Genomic DNA, 22,581 nt, shown 5'->3' with positions numbered 1-22,581 from the left:
AATTTACATTCGAACAAATTCCTTCATGCAAGTTTTCGAAGCTTATGTTTATTCATTCTTTTATTATAAACAAAAACTAATAATAAAACCTTTAGACTCATTTTATGCGTTATTTAGATTGTCTAAGATTGCATGTATTTTCATTATCGTTATAAGCCACATTGTACAAAATGTGTATGAATCAAAGAGATTCGATAACAAGGCCTGGTAAACAATTCTAATACTTATTATTATTTATTGATAAAACATTCAAAGTCCATTAATGATTGTCTAATCTGTAACATTATTCATAATATCATATTATTAATATGTACTTATATATTAATATGAACTGTCCTATAACCCTTCACTCCGACTATGGATAAATATTATTTAAAACACATTTTTTGACAGAATTGCACTTGTTTAATTTTGTCAAATCTTAACGAACAAAAGTTCGTTAAGAGCAGTCAAAGCAGTCTGTATATATCTGAGGTGTTTTAAAATTATGTATGTTCAATAATATAAAAAAAATTACATTCTCAAAGCATGTGAATTGTTCGTTGAATAAAAGAAATCGTTTACATATTGAATTATAAGTGCGAGAACGTTATATAACTAAAATTTGGAGTGATCCGGGAGGCGGTTAGGAATTAGAGCACTTAATTGATATAGTATCCACCACGTAACTTTGCAATTGTACACAGTGATAAGATTTGTGTGAAATACGCATTCCGTATTAATGTATTAGTAAATGCTAGGCGGCTGATCGGCTGATTTCATCAAATAATTCAAAAAAATCTATTCCAAATTGCATGGTTACGTGGAGGGTAGTATACCTTGATTTAAAACACAAATACCAATAGCCAACATTAACGCAATTTGATAAGCATTTCGTGTATGAACTACTAGATAAATTAGGATGATAGGCACATTGGCGCGAATACAGTGGTTACATGTTCAAATCCCGTCGGGCGTCATATTTTTGCAAAAAGTTTTTTTCTAGTAAGTATATCTGAGGTCTTTTCAAATTATGTATATATATTACGTCAATTTAAATGCCTAATAGTTGTATTTAAAATTTTAGATTATGCACATTATCAATAATTGAACTATAATTTATTAAATAATATAAAAACGTGTAGGTGGAGAGCACACGTGATTTTAATGAAGATTTTATTTAGCTTCTATTTTTGTGCATATTCTAAAATCAAGACAATTCGTTGATCGATGCGATATACTACGGTTGGATCTTTGCGCGCGCGGTTAATTGGTACACATAATTTCGTCTCTGCTCTGGCAGAACACACTAACTGGAGAATACTAGTTTTGAGTAATTTGACTTTGAAGTTGTTAAAATGTTTGAAATGGTCTATCATCTGAGTTTATTAAGTAATCGTAAAAAGGATGACTTTAAAATAAAGACTGTTTATTTATTAAGAAGGTTTCCAGACGGTAAAATTTGAAATAAGGAACATTTTGGTATAACTAACTCAATATGTCATTATTTCGAATTAGTGTCTTCTGCCAGAACAGTGACGATTTAGTCTATATGAACACTATGATTTATTTCAAAAGCGATTATCTCAGTTGCAACCAGACTGACGTAAGTACTTTTCCCGAGTAACCGCAAAATAGGTTAAATGAATATCAATGAACTTCTGAGCTACAGTTTTTTCAATGCGATAATAACGTTTTTATCGTATTATTATTATATATTATTTTAAATGCGATTATCTCAGCTGCAACAAAACTGACATAAGTCCTTTTGCTCTGAAAGATACAGAAATAATTTTACAAGTGATTTTGTTTATTGAAGAGTTCAAAGTGTTTTTTACTCATTTAATTGTAACACATTGAACTATATAGGATATTACTGGAAAGATAGTGAATTTTTCAGATAATGTAACATATTTAAATGGCATGTACTATTATCGGAGTCATTCAGTAGTCACTAACGTAAACTGGGCATGTTGATAAGATTGTAATAAACATGTAAATATTTCTCATGTATTACATAAAAATAATAATTATATTATATTCTTTTACATTAGCATTGAAACAAGACGTGTAAGATACCTACCATGCATTACACATAGATTCAAAAATATATATAATACTTTAAAATTTCTAACTAGATATACTTACCAAATAAGGTTACATGTAAATTCTACGTAAAACATTTCACCGTGGTACAGTTCGCCGTGAGTTTTCTTATCGGAAAGAGATGACCGTAAACTATACTTACGGTTTCCAATTTTATTTGATTCAATATGAACATTGATTCAATTTTCATAGCTGATTTTGGCAAAATTCATGAATTCAAGAATAAAAATCTAACCTAACCTAACCTAACAAATAATCCAGTATATCGGCTATTTTCAAAATTTGTTTGCAGCTGGCTTCTTGTAAAGAGTAAGGCCATCCTCCCACGGCGCAACTTATGTCCGTCGGAACTGAAACTAAAATTCCAGCCAGTATCTAGCTAATGTATTTCAATGGCGGCTCGCTGACGGCGAGACCGAAATCTCTCAGCTTCAAAACGGTTGCGAAGAGATGCGACATGCTAGTCGCGCGGTCTCTGAAGTTTCCAGTCACCGTAAAACAGTGGTACCAAAATTGGTAGCACTGCGAACAAGTGTCATGCTATAAAAACCATTTACAACACAAGACGTCAAAAGTACAAGACAAGCATAATTGAAATAACCTAATTTTATTCAAGTAAACGCGGCAGCGTGCGTGTTGTTGGTTTTTGTACAAAACAGCTGGTGGTCCAGTTTGACAGTTTGAGGTTATGTGATTATTATATCAAGTGGTTTCAGTAGCGCCGTGTGCGAATCATCGCATTGGTCAGTTTATGAGTACCATCACCAACCAGTTCCACCAGATTTCAGTTGCGCCGTGGGAGGAGGGCCTAAACCGACAAGAACCGTGTTTTATTTAGACATGAATTTTATGTCAGCACGACCCAAATAGGTTGGACAGTCTTTAATATACGGCCATGTATATCCGATACAACATTCACAGTGAAATGTGATACGGCCAACTGCATATGTATAAGTTTCCGCACACGACCAAATAATATAATAATAAAACATCCAAAAATGTGACGACTATTTCGCAATCAGGGTACACAAAAATAATGGAAGTGCGTTATCTTCTGGGTATTGTTGTAACAAGGTACAATTCTCGAAGTTAAGAGTTACGAGTTTGAATAAATGTAAAGAAAACTTAAACATGTGTTAAACCAGGGAACTGAAATACCTAACGGGTATGGAGAAACAGGCAACAATTCTCGAGTGTGGAAGAATATGGAATAAACTTAAACACGTATAAAGAATACGCTTGTCCTTCGGTCTGATAACTGCTCTCTGTTTATGCATTGACGCTGAGTCAGTATTGGTATATTTGAAGGATGCAACACACTATTGCACGTCTATAATGTGTGGTTCATTTTCGTTGGACACTCACACATTCAAAACCCTGCGTCAAAATATAGTGTATTGGGGAATAGCCTATAGGAATTCGGTTAAGCAATAAATTATTTTAATATCTTACACATGTGCAAGGCCGTCTATAATCAGACGGCGGCATGAACTTGCGAGTTCCGATCGTTGTGTATTGCTCATACTTCTAATGCTTTGCGGAAACCTTGAACCATTTTTTCAATATGAAATAATAATCATTTTTTAAAAACGGTTTATTGTGATATATTATTATAAGTATAACCTAAAACTGGTACTAAACGTCATGATGTCTGTATATTAATTTGAATTAAAGTTTGTCACGTAAATGCAACGTGCATTCACTATTGGTAATATTTTAAAACAATCAGAGGGCTTTGTATTTCTTGTTAAAACTTGGTACATGGCGACTGGCTTTCGAATTTCTATCTATTATGTGTTAGCAGTAGGTACTAGACATTAAACTCCGCATTGTTTGCTGTTAAGTATATAATTCTTTTTTTGGCATATGCTATAAGTCATAAAATATGTTTGTGTGTTGAGGCTTTCGATATATTATAGTTAGACGGATTTTCCAAAATCCTTGTACTAACCGTGCCACTAATATTAACAGGAAAGAAGTTATATGTAGTATAATAACTAGAACACTACAGTACCTATATTACGTCATTTTTAGAGGACAAAAGTACAGCCGCCTCTAACAGACTCTAGTTTAAGTATATCCAAGGAAAGATCAACGGTACACGCGGTGGAGAAAGATAACCGAAAAATATCTCGAATTTCAGTTTTTGTTCATTTCACTGAAGTTTATCATTATACATTTTATTATAATTAATATTTAATAAACCGTATTTTTATTAAATCCGTATTATCAATAATTATTCAAGTGAATCGTCATTACTGTTATCAAAGTCTCTTGTCACCCATAATGAAATCATTAAAAAAAACTCAGATCCGGTTACTGAGAAAATTAAAAATTTATTTATTATCTTATCTATAATTTCAATTATAAAATAAATTTTGAATAAAGAACAAAATACCGAATGCCTTTTTTATATAATTTAATAAATACCTGATTCATGAAATGAGGAACTTTCAATGATAGATGCCAGAATATTAATTAGTAACTATGACCAAAATATTTCAAAAATCTGTTTTTTTTGACACGATTACTTGACAATAAGATCTTATTTTTTATCTTTACCACTTTACCTAACTGCTTAACTGATATTTCAGTTAGTGTGTAAGTAGGCTGTTGCGATTCGAGTCGAATGATTCGACATAAATGTGCACACTAAACTTTTTCAGTCATACTTATTTGATTTAAATGAACTAAGAATACAAATTGCAGATGGTAGTGAATAGTTTTAAAAATCAAATTAAATCCTGCGTAAACCAAACCAAAATATATAATTCTGGGCCTTAGTAAAAGAAGTCCCTATGAAAAAATTTGCTCATTTTGAGCTAAGTGTTTTAAAAGTTCTTAAAAATGTTCAAATATTGATTTTTTTCTATAAAAACAAAAAAAATCTATAGTGCATATTATTAAAATTATTAATTAATAAGTCTGGAAGGCATTAAATAATCGCTTGTAATGGAAAACATAATATCATATCGACATATGGACTTCTTTTACCAAGTTCCAGAATTTTAATTGTCCGCAATATTCCTATTATGCAATTAAATCATATGTGATTTTTATAGATGGAAGAATATCTTTTATCCATTATGGTTTGGTAAGCAGGGCTTAATGAATTAAAAAAAACTAACCATCTGCATTTGTAATATGTATTCTTATTCAGCGAAAACAAATAAGTGTAACTGAAAAAGTATGCACTATTTTTGTCATATCGCCCATAACATACCCCAACTATTATGGTTTGGTAATGCAGGGCTTAATCGACTTTTAAAAATTAACCAGCACCATCTGCAATATTTTGTATTCTTAATTCAATGAAAACAAATAAGTATTACTGACAAAGTTTAGTATGCACCATTTATGTCAGATCGTCACAGCCTACCTCCACCCTTCGCCACTACTATTTAGTTATAGTTAATAGTTTTTTCGAACAACTTAAAAATTATTACTAAAACTTAGAGAACAATAAGTAAAACACTTCAATCATGTAGTTGGTTATTCGCTAAGTTATAAGTTTTTTTTCTGAATAAATAAAACATGATTTGATTGTGGATAGGACGTACAATTTTCTATTTTGAACACAGGCCAATAACATATCGATTTATGTATATGTTGATTGGTAAACATATATTTATTTGTTGATGATAATATTATTTTTTTAAAATACATTTTAATATTCGTCTTGCATATCCTTTGTACTTGGTGTAAATCAAAATGAATAACAATATACTTATGGATTATTGGAAACGTGTAAGAAGGTATACGTAATTTTAGTGACAACGTGTCCGATGCCCTCGTCATGACTAATAATAATTGAATTGCTGTCACGACCAGTATGTAAATAACAAGTAGTTATTAATTGTATGCAAGTTGCGATGTTGGCTACATAAAACACAATCATCATACACATTCTTGATTAACGAACGGATGAAGGCCTCCTCTGGCTGTATTCAGTATTCTCGGTCGTTAGTCTCGCATTCCCACAAACCTTGATTATTATCTCATCGATGAATCATTCCATTGAATTATCGCGATAATAAGTGAAACACAAGAATAATTATTAATTGTACGTAAGTTACGATTTTGGCTACATAAAACACAATCACTCTCGATTCAATGCTGGATGAATATTTATTTTTTTCTCTTCCTTTCAACACTAGTGTAGTAACAAAGTAGTAAGGAAACAGTACTCAGTAATATGTAGAAGCATTGAAATATTCGAAGAAATGCTCAAGATTTAAGAAAATCACAATATATGTACTGTGACTTTACAATATTATAAAAACTTCGCCGATTGAAAAAAAAAAACGACACAATTAAAAAATGGCAAATATGTACACATTTTTCAATTTGTGTATGAGTCAGAGTATGGACCTAATAAATTGAGCAAGTGGCCGACATCCATTTCTCGTAAAAACAAAATCTGTCAATACAAACCTCCTCTCTGTGGAGGTCCATATGATCTTATTATGATCGGAATTGAAAAAAAGATTAAAAAAAGCACTTGACTTTTGACCGGAATGGATTATTTTAAATTCGTCGGTGAACAAAAATATTTTGACAAGAATACCTATAAGTATAGTCTCGAAATTGATAATTATCAATAGATAATTTGGGCTGGATGATTTAAAAAAAGAAATAAATTTATATCTCAAGAATTCTCGAGAAATCAATAATCAATACACAAATCTCAAATTCTCGAGAGAGAAAATATTTTTGAATTTCAAGAAACGAAAAAGTCGAAAAATCAAAACTCTTGTGACTCAATTAATGCAGATTAAGGTAGAAAACGTCCAAGAGGTAGAGCTAGAGGCCGCTGAATTGAATAATTGTTAAATTCAGCAGACGTGCGTGGCAATGAAACTCAGTTTTGAGTTTCCTTCGTCCAGCAGTGGATAGATTCACGCTGATAATTATAATATTATAATAACAGCCTCAAAACCAACTTTTGTAATTTTAAAATCAAGGCAATTTCAATATCTATACTTACTAACTTTGTTTTCGTGTATTATCGAACAAAAAATATTTACAAAATAAATGTTACCCTTGGTTAATATTAACAGAATATGTAATAATTATGTACATAAATGAACTAATATCGTGCAAATGAAATATCTACTCTATTTTTAGTAGGTACGAGTACCTTAGTAAAATTAAACTTAAAACAAACATCAAATAGCATTTATATTAATGTCTTTTGTTTTTAAACATTATACAAAAGTGTATATTATGTAGTTGTAAGATTAAAATACCTGTTTTGATCAATAAAATAGGTGGACACCATGCACTATCTCACCATACATCATTATATATATATAAGATTTATAAATATTTACACAGCTATTGACGGTATTCTAGTCGAGTTTATGCATTTTAACGATAGATATTATTGATTGTAAAAACGACTTTTGTAAAATTACTTAGAATAAGTATTGTTTATCACAGCATGTTATGCTCTTTGTGATAGAATATCAAACAAGCATACAGTATCAACATGGATTAGTGCTACTGTATAACACAAGTATAAAAAATAAATACTATGTAAAAATTCGTTAATAATTAACGTACTGAGGATTGAACTAAAACATGATGATCATTTGCAATATCCGTTATCAGACGCCAGGATGAGTTCGGCCATTCTCTTCCTGTCCATCACTACTCTAAATGGGCTGGGATGTTTATGAGGTTTTTCAGCCAGTACTTTCGTCATCTACCAGGGCTTCGCTTACCGAAAGTCTTCCCTGCAATGGCGAGACGAAGAATTTGATATCTCTCGGGATGCCGCATGATGTGGCCAAAGTATGCCAACTTTCAAATTTAATTTCCCTGATTATTTCATTGGTCTTTTTCATCAAGCTGATACAGAGAATACGTCTATACACCCACATAACGAAAGCTTGAAGTTTCCTTAGCGTTGTTTCTGTGTGTGTCATAGAATTCCCAATACAGTACATTTTGACGCAAGGTTTTGAATGTTGAGTGTTCTACGAAAATGAACCTCGCATTATAGACCTGCAATAGTGTATGTTGCAACCTTCAATACACCAATATTAAATGAGCGTCATTACATAAACCGAGAGCAGTTGTCAGTATTCAACGTATGACGTATTCTTGACACGTATTTAAGTTTATCCCGTATTTTTCCGCACTATAGATCGGTTGCGTGCTTCTCCACACCCGTTAGGTATTTCAGTTCTCATTATTTCTGAGTTCCCCGATGTCCACGCCTCCATTCCATATAACATGACTGAAGATACATAGCATTTAACCTTTATCGTTTTTTCAGAGTCCCATGTTTGGGTCATGGCTATATAGTATTTTCCTCAGTAACCAATTAATATTGCATTCATTATGTGTAATAAACGGTTCCATAATAAGTAAAAAAGCATTATCATGTGTCAACATTTTAAAAAACTGTTAAAAAATATTGTGGTATGTTAGCTTTTTTTAATTTTGAGGGTCTACGATTGCAAGCACTCAGAGTAGGTACATACATAGCAGTGAATCTGCTTCTGTTAGGTACCTGCTTATTGAAATTCATAATACTTATCTACAGAAAACTGATTTTTTCTTGGAAATATTACATATTATAATTTTTCATTGAACATGTCAAAAATATTGTTTAGTCACTAATGAATCTCGTAATTATTTTACTGAAATTCTCACACAAATTACCGTGTATCATTATTTTTTCAAAACCATTTATTTTTAACGATGCTTACTGGCTAGTAAATTATTTGTCATTATACCAATGCTAGTTTTTTTTTGTTAAAACTACATTATGTTTGATGATAGCAACAATTATTAATTATGTATAATGTTTATTTTTTGTTAACATTTTAGACAGTTAGTAGCGTATAGTAGAATTTATTAGTGAATATAATATAATTTATTGGAATGTCCTGGCAACTTAATTTAAATAGACAAGCTATGCCACAATAATTTATTTTCTTTTATATGGTTAATAAATAAATAAGTTACAGCCTAAATATATCGACTGTTGAAAGGAAAAAGGACGCAACCCTCAGATTTTTCAAGATAGGTTTTATTGGATAATTACGTAGTACACGACTAAAATTAAGAACGTTGTGTCCAAAGAATATAATCTGCAAACGCCGATTTATAATCTAAATTTAGCTGGAAATTTTAAAAAAGAAAGAGAAATGAAGTAGGAAAAACGAATATTATATTTGTCGTTTTTTTTCAATTAACTCAATGCCTAGAAATATAAAAACTAATAATTATCATTCACTTCAAGCTTATGTCGATTTTATATTTTAACTGTGACCGAAATACATAACAAAAACGTTTTCCTGAAAATTTTGATTTGTGTGGGTTACGTCATTTTTCCTTTCTACGGTCGATATAAAATTGAAGAAAAATGAGACAATATGTGGTCTACTGTTAAGTTAGCTACAAGCACAGAACAGATAAATAAATATAATTCAAATAGGCTACACTACATTTTGAAGCAGTGTTTTGAATGTGTGAGTGTCCTACGGCAATGAAACACACATTATAGCCGCGCAACAGTGTGCGTTGCAACCTTCAAATACACTAATATTACATAAACCAAGAGCAGTTATCAAAACGAAAGGCAAGCATAGAATGACGTATTCTTTACACATGTTTTTAAGTGTATCCCATATTTTTCCACACTCAATATCTGTTGCCTGTTACTCCACACAGGTTAGGCATTTCAGTTTCCATTAATTCTGTGCTCCCTGGCTACAAGTGACCGCATTGCAGGTTCATTTGAAGAGAACATTGTACTTTGACATAGTATCACTATAATTTCAGATTCACCCAATTAGTTTCCTATATACATGATTATATTTGCGGATATTTCCAAAATAACCCTTGAATAAACTTACATTCATAGCATTGTATTGTGTATAATTAAACTCGACTAAAATTTGACATAGTATCATGCATCTTCAAGCACATTGCCGCATAAAATACAGCTATAGGTACATACTTTTAGAAAGATACACCCACGTCGATTGTATGTAGACAGACCAAAACAACACGTTTACCATTATTTGTTGAATGAATAACCACGTAAAATCCCGAGAAGTGCAGAATATTAAGTAGGTTATGTAAACAATGCAACAAATTTCAAACCAGAATGCATGTCACCATTCTGTTTTTGGACCTGCCAATAATTATTATCGAAGAAGAAAATAATAACTAACTTGCCACTAATATAACCAACCACGTGTATAAACGTTCGATTCGAAAATTGAACTTCCTTCGAAATGTGTATGATTAAGACTCATTCTATCCAAAGAGTCTAAATTCTTTAGTTACACAAGTAGATATTTTTATTTATATATACTTGAATAATGCAGAAACTATAAAAAAAATCGGTGTGTGTACTTATGTACGCGCGTTAGAAGTTATACTTCTTTGGCGTAACAAAACAAACACAAAACTTGTGATAAACTAAATTCTTTGACTAGCTCTTAATTATCTTGTTAAATTACACACTCAAGAAAAAGTACCGCTTATTGGAACGCCGTTGGTTTATTTCTATACACTTTAACTTATATTACTAAATTATATAATGGTTTCACGTTGTTTTTATTTTTAAAGTACCAACTGTCACTCTGACATTTAATCGTTTGTTTACATAAGGAATTGCAAATGGCCTACAATGATAAATTCACTGCCTAGGCAACGGAACAATTCTAAACTGGAATATTATTATGTATAATCGTCACGATTGCAGTATCATACTGTGGCGTAAAGGTAGTGCGTTCGGCTGATAACTGAACAATCGGTAGTTCGAAACCGATCGAGTGCGTTTTTTTTCGTGTGATCTGATTTCACAAACGCGCCAAAAGAAGTACAACTTCAAAAACTTGAAATTAAAACAAGAGACAATGAACTCTATTTTTCGCTAGCGGTCAATTTTCGGTGAACCCTGCATAATACGAATAATGTAACTGGTAAAATATAGAATGACATACTTATTGCTGAACTTCGTACCGCAAACAAACTGCATGCTTGTATTTTTTGTTTTATTTTAAATTAATATAAAACTAATGAGATGTCATCTTCTTCAGCTAATAAAGTATAATTTAAAAAATATATACAATCATACTGTTATTATCTTTTGGTCAATTTAATAAAAATATAAATAAATTGAACAATTCTGTCAAATTACCTACAAATAATGACCTAACTCACGGATAAATCAGTGACAAAATGCCTTATCGGATGGTGTAATTGTATGTGAATATAAAAAGAGATTATATGACTACCTACTTGCGTCTTACATTGGAATTTTCCGATTTTCCGCACGAAGATAATAAAATACAGTATTGCAGATAATAACTAAACGTCATACTAACATGCAATACCTACTAAATATGTTGAAGCTAACCTTCTCTAGAAGGTGGATTCTAAACATATCATTATTTTAAAATTTTAAATGTATTTATTTTTACATAAGTGAACCAGTGGCGAGGGGTGGAGGTAGGCTGTTAAGATTCGACATAATCAGTCCTATTTGTCAGTTATACTTATTTATTTTCATTAAACTATGAATACAATTATTGCAGATGGTGCTGGTTAGTTTTTAAAATTCAATTAAACCCTGCCTAAACCAAACCATATTAGTTGAGGTATGCTATGGGCGATCCGGTAAAAATAGTGCACGCTTTTGCAGTCATACTTATTTGTTTTCGTTGAATTAAAAATACATATTATAGATGGTTATGGTTAGTTTCTTTCTACCCAAGCCATAATCAATAAAATATTTAAAATTATGCATGGTTTAATGGCATAATTTTAGATATTTTATAGATAAACGAATATTTTTTTACTATTATCTACTATAGCATGGATTAGGATGGGTTGAATTGAATTTTAAAAATAACCAACACTATCTACACAATATTATAGTCTTAGTTAAATGAAAACAAATACGTTTGACTGACAAAGTTCAGTGTGGCACAATTTATGTCGGATCTTAACAGCCTACCTCCACCCTTCGCCACTACAGTGAACATTATAATATAAATTATAAATTTTAGGCGTTCACAACATGACATTAAAAAAAAACAAATAAATCGCATTAAGAAGAAAGAAGTATATGCAGAATCACAAAAACGGTACAATAAAATGTAAATAGGTACCAAAAATTATAAAGCATGGAATTATGAAAGTGAAGCTGAAGAAACGACCACTAAGAGCGTGATGTAGAACCATACTTAGGTGCGTAAGTCCCTAAGATACGCGCCTATCTTTGAGAGGCTGATATCGGCAACTTGGATTACATCGCCTACAGTATCCATACTTCATATAGTAGGTAGTAAATATACGGAAAAAGGAAGTGGCTTATATAGAGTCAAGATACACATAACTAAAAATCAAATAATCGTTCATTTTAATCATGTTGTGAAAGAAAACAAATGATACTCTCATAATAGTTTGACAGATGTTTACAGTGCGGTATTGGCATATCAAGTGATTAAGAGAAATTAGTATGTTCTCTAAAAGATTTAAGGGTAATTATAATAGGAATAGGGTGCTGTAACCTAGTGTAACCTTAAGCATCATACACAATCAATCAGAAAATCAAAACATTGTGAATGAGGAAGAACTCTACAAAGACTCCACGAGCTTAATGCAGCAGCTCATAGACAAATAATTGAGTCTGAAACACCAGAATAAATGAACCGAAAATGGATAACTTTAAGAATATCTGTCTTCCGTTCAATTGTTTATTGATTATTCATATTGTAATATTTTATTCTATTGTTTTTAGTAATACATTCCGATGTATGTAAAATGTATTTTCACTAGTGTGGTTGTATACCTACAAATTGTGGTTGCTCAGTGCAAAGATATTGTATATCCAGTTTTTATCTACGTTGGTCTACATTAGTGGTTCTCACGTGATATTTAACTGTGGCCGCACAATTGACATTGACAGTTCTATGGAAACGTCTGGTGGCCGCACCAAATTTTACTTTTGTTGTGATTGAAAAAATTAAAGCTAAATTTGATTTACTAAAAAATGGATCAATTTATTTGTAGACTAGTATATTACATTATATTTGTAGACTATATAGTATATTATATATAGTATATTATATTTGTAGACTAGTATACGGCTCTCGACGATATGTCTGAGAAGAATTCTGCAGTTTTTTGGACATATTGTCAGGCGCGGACCGGACAACCTGGAGAGACTGGTAGTTTTGGGTAGCCTCCAGGGAAGGCGTAGCAGAGGAAGAGCGTCTGCGCGATGGAGCGACCAAGTGAAAGAGCTGACTGGGGGCACCATCCATTCTGCCCTGAGAGAAGCGGAAGATCGAGAAGGATGGAAAGTCTTGGTAGCTCAAAGGATGGCGAAATTTAAATGTGGTCACGATCCTCAGCCATGAGTGCACGACCAAGAAGAGAGATATTTTTTAATAAAAGACATTTGAACACTTTAGTAGGTACATACTCGTATCGAGTTATTAAAAAATAATGCAAATGGAAATTCTTCAATACTATTTTTCCAATGCGAGCCTCATGGCTGCTTCAAGTTTACATCAGTCAACTGGCTTCGATATTTGTTTTTTTATGAAGTGCATTACACTGAATGATCTTTCACAGTATACAGTAGTAGGAAAAATTGACAATATTAATAAAGCAATTGTTGCCAATTTACACATGATTTCATCACAAAAACATATTATGAATCATTTAAGCGTGGAAAGAAATTTAAGACAAGTCATGTGTATTCAACCAATTTTATAAATAAATTTTTGAAATATTATTCTGAAAAGCGCTGGTGGCCGCACACGAGGACTACTGGTCTACATCGTATCTTTATGCTGCAAAAATATTGTATGTCCAAATCAGATAGTTGAGAAGATATTGTGTCATTCAATTACATAATAATATGTACATTTCTCATAAATCTCAAATCTTAAAATTTGATTTTTTTAAAACATACAAAACTGTAGATACAATATATTTGCACTAAATCATCGATTATATTATGATCCGCCTGATAACGATAGAATTGCATAGACGCCTACTTTAAATAAGATAAACTATCTAGTATCCTATAACTATATAAGTAGTTATAAGTTCTGAAGTCTTGGTGGAAAGATTTGATAGAACCGGATCCGGAAATAAACCTTTAAACAAAATTATGGTTCTAACAGCTCTTATTGTAACAAACTGTTTGCGCAATGATAAATCTATGTTTACGGTGCGGTAATTCGGTATATTTACCAAAGTTTATAATCTTCTTAAAATCCAATCTCTTTGACTTAAAGATATGTATGTACCTACCTACATACTTTGATACTATTTAGTTTAAAAATGATCGAAATCTTTCTCCGAAATATATTTTATTATCTTACAATATTTAGAAAACAATATACTTATATCTTTTTGGAGATAATATGTGAGTAAGCAAACTAATCCTTCCGCGAATCCGAAAATCTCAAGCTAATAACGTATTATTTCAGATACATGTTGCTATTCATGAAATTACCTTGAATTATTTTGTTATTTTTTTCTATAGGTAACTATCCATATTTACTTACATGACATAAATAACTCCGTTGTGTTATCTAATATTTGACATCTCGGCACTTGTAAGGCACTAACTATTCATTATTTACATTGTAGTATGTATATTCACAAAAATATAGAGAATTAATTTCATATCCCAAAGTAATAAATTTTACATTAATTTCGAACAAATAGGCACATAAATGTACGCTATTGCTTCGTAGAAAAAATGTTATTGTCAGGAAATGACATGGTCAACAATAAGGATGTATTGGATATTAAAGAATAGCAGCCGATTTTCTAGACTTAAATAGAAATGAGAAATCTTGAAAAATATCTAGTCATTGACTTACTGATGAATAGTGCATTAGATATAAAATCTCTATATTAACGTGGATACTATATATAAATAAGTCAAAGAAATGAACGTGAATTTTAAATGTGTAATTATATTACAATCATTGATATACTACTAGATGAGCAGTTCCCATACAAGTGTCATTTTAAAAGTGTACCACAAAAGATAATATGAATATCGTCTTATAATATTTCCTTGTAGGTATAATGCGTTAAGACCGATAACATGGATTCCCGAATTTCACCCGTATTGCCATGGCTGTAAAACTAAATTTGCGTTCTTAGAATAGTGAACCTAAGGGTGTCTGCAACGCAAAGCAGACAGAGCAAGTCGTCATGCGCTCACTATTAGTTAGAGTAAGATGCAAACTAGATCGGGCTTACCCAGTAAGTTTTAACAAAGGCCGACTCGCTGAAAATCAGGCGTCATTTTAAGAAGCATATGATTCATCCAGTAGTATATCAATGATTACAATGGAGGTAGAATTCATTTCTGAACTAGGTGCATAGGTAGAGTATAAAATATATTTTATATGGTAAAATTTACAACTCTCTTCAGAGTAGCAACATACTTGGAAATGATGCTCAAAATCATCGCCAATATCCGATAACGGATATGTCGCAAAAGGTGCTAAGTTGGAAGGCCCTAAAACACACTGGATAGACAAACTCGTAAAGTTAGGTGAATGTACGTGACAGCGAACAGTTAGATACCGAAAAAATTGTAGGGAGTTAGGAGAGGGTTTAATCCAGCAGTGGATTGGTCCGGGCTAATGATGATAATTGTAGGTAAAAGTTTTAAAAGCATTACAAAACAGTGAAATTTAATTTGTATGAGTTGATAACAGATGAATACAAGTGTCGTTTACGAGGGTAGTAATAATTGTATTATTCAGATGTAGTGTCCATTATTAGTTAAATATGTTCAATCTCCCTATACGGCTTTGAAACCTGGACTTTCAGATAATGAAGAATAGCGGTGTTGGAAGAGATGTTCCGGCCAGGAGTAGAGACGTCTATATACCGGAAAATTTTGGCATCGAATAATGTTTCAATCAACTGCAAAAGACGCATTGTTCCAAAAAGACCAATTCTTCAGTCATATAGTAAGAAAATATGCGACCAGCCAGGAGAAAAAATTTATCACTGGTGGCATCGAAAGAGGACGTCACGAGGGCATGCGCCAAAGTATTTTAATACTGATTAAAGCAACAGGTTCCGTACAGGATTGCTTTAGACCAGGGGTAGTCAAACTGGTCCCTACATCCCACTAGTGGGCGTTCCAGCTTTCATGGTGGAAGGTAGGGGTTTTAAAAACATTCACAAAACTCTGCTTCATAAATTTTATAAAATAAAGTTACTTCTCTACTTTATAAATCACCATTACTGTGGAACCGGTGTTCGGTTAAAAAAATTACTACTAATAGTGATAAAAAGTGGACGGTAGGTATAAAAAGGTTGACTACCCCTGCTTTAGATGGAAGGAGATTGTTGGCAAAGCCTGAAGTTACTGTGTTTCTTAGTAATGGCATAAAAGTAATGATGAAAATAAGACAATGGTTAACTGATTATTTGAGGAATAATATCAGGATATCAGAGTGCTAATATTCTGATTGGATTTAGAAAATCGTTTTCAGAATAGGTGAATCATTCTAACATCTCCTACATCATATCACATTTTGTCACAGAACTTTTTTCAAAAATTTTCAAAAATTTTGTCACTACCGGACAAGTAATGTAATATTATTTTCGAAATAACTACCCGTTAAAAAAAAGTAAATGCTAAAAACGATAAATTTGGCATAAAAATCTAATTCAGTAAGATTTTACAAATATTTGTGCTAGTTTTGCGCTAGAAGTAATTAGTGCATTCTTGTTTGAAAATGTGAATATAAAAATTAAAAATAAGGTGAAATATCAGGGTTATCTAATCTAATCAAAGGAAGGACATAAACATTAAAAATATGAATAAAGATGTGGTTTGCTGAGTCGAATAAATATGAATTTAATTCTCACCAATGCCAATGCGCTTTCCGGGTAGAACTTGCAGGGTCTAAGGAAGATGAGGAGGAACTCGTCATCATCTCTGAAGTGGAGGGTTTTGTCAGCCTGTAACATCTCCCGGAGGAGCTGCGTGGCTTCCTTAACCCTCTCCGGTGTCTCTCTCAGCTCAGTTTCCGCTATCGCGATGGTTTCTGGGCTTAGAGGATCAGTCTCGATTCTGAAGTCGCTTGGTACCGACATATTGACGATTCTGAAAACAAAAAAGACGATGCTCGTTAGTAACAGATTTATGACGTGTAAACAACTCAACTACCCCTGCCCATTATTTCTGAATTAATTAAACCTTAAAAATGAAGTAAACCAGACACGCGTCAGCCAGTTCGTGGAGGTGATAGGTTAAGTTATCCCTAAACTGATCTCGTGGAAAAAGTGACCAAATGTTAAACCACCTACATCATGCATATGCTCGAGTAAAAGCGCCTTTTCACGTTGTGGCAAGTCGCTACATATTATGTATACGGCATATTTACTTCGTTTGTGTATGTATGTTATTGACTCAACAAGAGTTTATGTACTATCCTAAAAAATATTATTTCTGAAATTACATTATTTAATATTGATAACTTTTTAAAAATATTAGATAGGCCGTAAAATAATTTGACCCTACCAGTATACTCATAAAACATACGCGATTTTTACACATTATATTACTATCTGCACATCTATTCTATATACAAGACTGCTGTCGGCCGCTACGGCAGCTATCTAGGGTAGTTTTATATCGAAGTATTAACACTTATTGGAATAATTACAATAAGTTTGCCGTCAAAGCAGTCAAAACTGTCTATCTCGCTCTAAAATTTACCACGGCCAAGATAGGTGCTGTTGAAACATAGCACTTATTGTAATAATTACAACTAAGTTATTGTAATTTTTAAAATAAGTGCTAATACTTTGATACAGAACTACCCTTGATAGCTGCCGATAGCGGCCGATAGCTGTCTTGTTTATCGAATAGATGCGTTCGACTCATTATTATTACGATATAATAGATATAATAAACTAGACGATTACTGCTTTTATTTCTTCCATATTTCGACGTAAAGGTTTGATATTTTATTTGCGATGGGTTATAAATTAACTTTCGAAGATTGGATAAATAAACATAGTTTTAAAAATACTTAATATTTACAAAAACATAGCAACATTTAGAAACAATCATAATAATATCGTCTCTGTTCTGGCAGAACACACTAACTGGAGAATACTAGTTTTGAGTAATTTGACTTTGAAGTTGTTAAAATGTTTGAAATGGTCTATCATGTGAGTTTGTTAAGTAATCGTAAAAAGGATGACTTTAAAATAAAGACTGTTTATTTATTAAGAAGGTTTCCAGACGGTAAAGTTTGAAATAAGGAACATTTTGGTATAACTAATTCAATATGCCATTTTTTCGAATTAGTGTCATCTGCCATAACAGTGACGATATGTTGTATAATTCGTAAGGTGATTGATATGAAAATGAGTGTCTCATTGTGACTTTGTTGTATTTCACTGATGTAGCATGTATCCTTTTAAGTACATTGATTGTTTACAATGCACTTATCAAATTGTTGCGTGCTATATTTCTGTTTGTTTTTTTTATTTATCCATTTTAAAGAAGGATATCCGTTATTGATTCTGTAAAACATTGTTTAATCATTAGAATACTCAAACAAAGTTGTGTAATAGTTGTGCCATCATCCAAATCAAACAAATAAAACTTGGATACTTACGTAAAATTTAGGAAAATATGTTATTTATTACGAACATGTTAGAATATATCGGAATATGTACGTTTGAAAGTTAGTTGGCGCGAAAACCGTTTGTTCTAATGACAAGGTTAATAGTGAATTATACATACATAATTCAAACATCTTCAACATTTTATGTAAGAATTCTGTATCAAACCTTCGATGGATATTACTGAATATTATATGGAATTAGTGATAATATTATAAATCTGAGGTATAAGTAGGTACTTATCAAGTAGCAATACGGTAATATTAGTAATGTCAAATTAAATCAAATCAATTCAAATTTATTTATTTTACATATAATGAACATAACAAATTATAAATTCAAAGCGTTCACGACATGACATAAAATAAGTGTTAATAATTTTTAAAAATAAGAATATAGAGAATAAGTAATAAAATAAATAAAATAAGTAACAAAATAAAAGTAGATGGAAGCACACAGAGTGAACTTTGATAGACCCTATCTTAAAAACTTATAAAACAACGTCCACCTAAATTCACCCTCACGTAAGTGGAATATATCAATTTTCGAAGCGATTTTATTATACATGGTTACTGCCCTCCCAATTGGCATTACTAATGGCAGGTTAGTTCTGCACCGTGGGAGAACAAACAACGGATGCCCTCGATTCCTAAGGTAATTATCAGAGACACACAAGCCAACACCACCAAGAATGGCGGAGTTCACATTTACGCCGCGCATAAGTCTGAAAAAATATGTAGCTAAATAAAGATCCTAAAACCTTCTAAATTTTAAACTACAGTATGTAAGCATCCCTAAGAGAAAATCAGTCGGATAGAGCCACGGATAATATCCATACAGCCGAAAGTAAAGGAGTCTTAAAAATTTCTTTTGGACTCTCTCCACCATAAGGCCGTACTTCAACTGATGCGGGGCCCAAACGATAGACCCAATCTCAAGTCTGCTTCTAACTAAGGAGTTATAGAGAATAAGTTATACTATATATATGAAATTGCATCATACAGGATACACTCCAATATGCATTATGAAACGTTATTTTATGAAAAACAAAGTAATCGGCAGACAGTTTATTATGTTGTAATGTCAAGTAAATAATTAATTTTCTTTATAGCAAATACGATAATGCGCCACAGGCGAATTTTTTCGCCCTGCAAATTTCATCTTAAAGTTAAAATTCTTACTGTTCAAGGAAATTCGTTAGTGTTGAAAGATGATCTTATTTTGTCTCTACAGCTGAGATTCAAAATAAATACAACCTACAAGAAAGTGGAAATATTTTAACTCTCACATTAAAAATGTTTACATTTTTTTCGTTAATCTGGGTTTACCTGGGTACCTATTTTTAGCTAATCATATTTAATCCATTTGTCAAAAGCATGTCCTACTAGAACCAGTAACCTTTGCGGAAGGAACCCTTAATTTACCGCGTGAATCTCATATAAGACTATATTGGAATATATAAGGCTATATTGGACCAGTTTTGGAAACCATCAATTTGAGGTTGTCAACCGGTTCACATACCTGGGTTCCAATATTACAAAAGAAAACGAGGAACTGGAAGAAATAAAAGCCCGTATAACCGCTGCAAATAAATCGTACTTCTCATTGCTGCCCATATTCAAATCCAGAAATGTCCACAGAAAAACTAACACCCGGCTATATAAAACCGTCATACGCACAGTCGTTGCACACGGGTGCAAGTCATGGACGCTAAATGTGAAAGCAGTTAAAATTGTGGATTGATTTGAGAGAAAGATCCTGAGGCGAATATACGGACCCATGAATGATAGCGGGGAGTGGAGAATTAGGTACAACATGGAACTATACCGCTTACACCAAGATTCAAAACTCTCCACCTTCATAAAATTCTAGAGGCTGAACTGGGCAGGCCATGTCCAGCGAATGCCTGAGTCACGGATACCGAAGAAGATCCTCGAAAGAAACCCAGGGGGGAAAAGGCCAGTAGGAAAGCTTCGCACACGATGGGGTGACAACATTACAAAAGATGCCAACCAGCTGCTAAAAATCATGAACTGGGAAAGACGTGCGAAGGACCGTTCCGGCTGGAGGACGGCGGTGGAGGAGGCCAGGGCTCGACTTGAGCTGTAGCGCCACCGAAGAAGAATAATATTGGACTAATTGTGAATAATAACTTATCATATTTGTCAATATACTGATGATACCTACTTTAAGGTGAACCAAAGTATTTTTGTTCGATTTAAAAATATACCATCAACGTCAAAATAAATATGGATCGCTCATATTAAGCAAGCATAATTTATGATATTCAACAGACTTCTACTTTTTTTTTACTCTAATTACTAATTACTATCAAACTTAATACTTTCAATTTTCGAACTATGCATTGAATAATATTACACTTCTATTAATGATACAATATTATGTTAACATATTAAATGTATCGACTGCAATGAAACGATAATGTGAAAATAAAGTACCATCATTCGTAGCTATATAATATCGATTGTCTAATATTAAATCGATAGCCCGCGGTTCCGACAATACTTCCGGAGAAATGGCGGTCGAAATTATTTATTGCTTTGTATTTTCGATTAGTTCTCACATGCGAAAGTAATTTCCGAGTTACGTTACGCGGCCATATTGTGCAAAGTGAAATGTGTGGGTTATCAAAGACAGTCGTACCTACGAAACTCGATTGACGGCTTTTAAAGCAGTGCATACGTATTACAGCACCATTAATTTTGTCTTCAGCAGGTTCAACTTTATATTGGAAATATTATTATCTTTTTCTTTGACTATATTGAAGAATCGTTGTCATCCGCTATCACAAAAATTGTCTGTAAAAAGAATACAAAAAGAACTTACTGTTCTAATGCTAGGAATCACACCACACTGCTTATTGGCATAATTGGCACCGATAGAAAATATCTGCTTCGATGACACTGGTCTTAGTTGCGGCCGCAATTTGTTTTGCGCACTACGCTCTTTCACAAAGTAAACGGTTTTTACGCCTCTCGCGCCACGTACGCATCGCATGGCCACTTGCAGTGTGTTTTGTCACTAATTTGTATTATAATAATAATTGTGGAATCCGTAATAAATAAATATGATTTAACATTTTGAAGTGTTTACTATTTAATATACATAATCAGCCACCGCGATGGCCGCGCGGCTTAAACGTCGGTCTACAGTGTCGTGGGTCCCAGGTTCGAATCCTGGATCTGGCGAGTACACATATTGTTTTTTTTAATTTGTGTATGAGTCAGAGTATGGACCTAATAGGTTGACATCGATTTCTCGTAAAAACAAAATCTGTTGATACAAACCTCCCTTCTGTGGAGGCCCATATTATAATCCTATTAGGAACGGACATGGCCTCAGAGTGGAGGTTTGTATTAACAGATTTTGATTTTTTTCGACAAAATGGATGTCAGCCACTTGCTCAACCTATTAGGTCCAAACTCTGACTCATACACAAATTGAAAAACCATATATGTACTTGCAAGACCCAGGATTTAAACCTGGGACCCACAACGCTATTCGCTGACGCTTAAGAGCGGAATGTACAATCTAAGATTTCGTTCTTAAGGATAAGTCGCCGAAAAGCATGAATAAACTATAGACAATCCTGAGTATAGAGTTAAGGAATCCTTAACCATTGACTACTTTTGTTATGAACACGCCCCCTTCTGTATTACCATTTACCACTGACAGCTGCTGTCAAAATAAATTCGCATGTCTATAACACAGTCCATACACTCAAATTCATTTAACAATGTATCTCAATATGGATATTGATAGTGTTAATTCGTTTGGCATGTACTTGCAGAATATTATTTTATTTTTAAT

At 32.6% G+C, this 22,581-nt stretch overlaps 1 protein-coding gene across 1 annotated transcript in view; it reads right to left on the bottom strand.

Annotated features, from left to right (window-relative positions):
• The window catches only part of LOC147065909 (clavesin-1), a 48,555-nt gene that overhangs the window by 6,537 nt on the left and 19,437 nt on the right, over positions 1-22,581 (bottom strand). Inside the window, exon 2 of the mRNA XM_085955930.1 lies at positions 16,981-17,218. Coding sequence (XP_085812056.1) covers positions 16,981-17,208 — 228 coding nt within the window. The 5' untranslated portion in view covers positions 17,209-17,218. The remainder of the gene's footprint in view (positions 1-16,980; positions 17,219-22,581) is intronic.

This window comes from Rhyacophila brunnea, unplaced genomic scaffold, assembly GCF_057557595.1.
Source record: "Rhyacophila brunnea isolate RB1 unplaced genomic scaffold, BYU_Rbru_1.0 scaffold_5, whole genome shotgun sequence".
NCBI classification, from domain to species: Eukaryota; Metazoa; Arthropoda; class Insecta; order Trichoptera; family Rhyacophilidae; genus Rhyacophila; species Rhyacophila brunnea.
The sequence above is the reverse complement of the archived record's forward strand: the minus strand, read 5'-3'. Positions and strand labels throughout refer to the sequence as shown.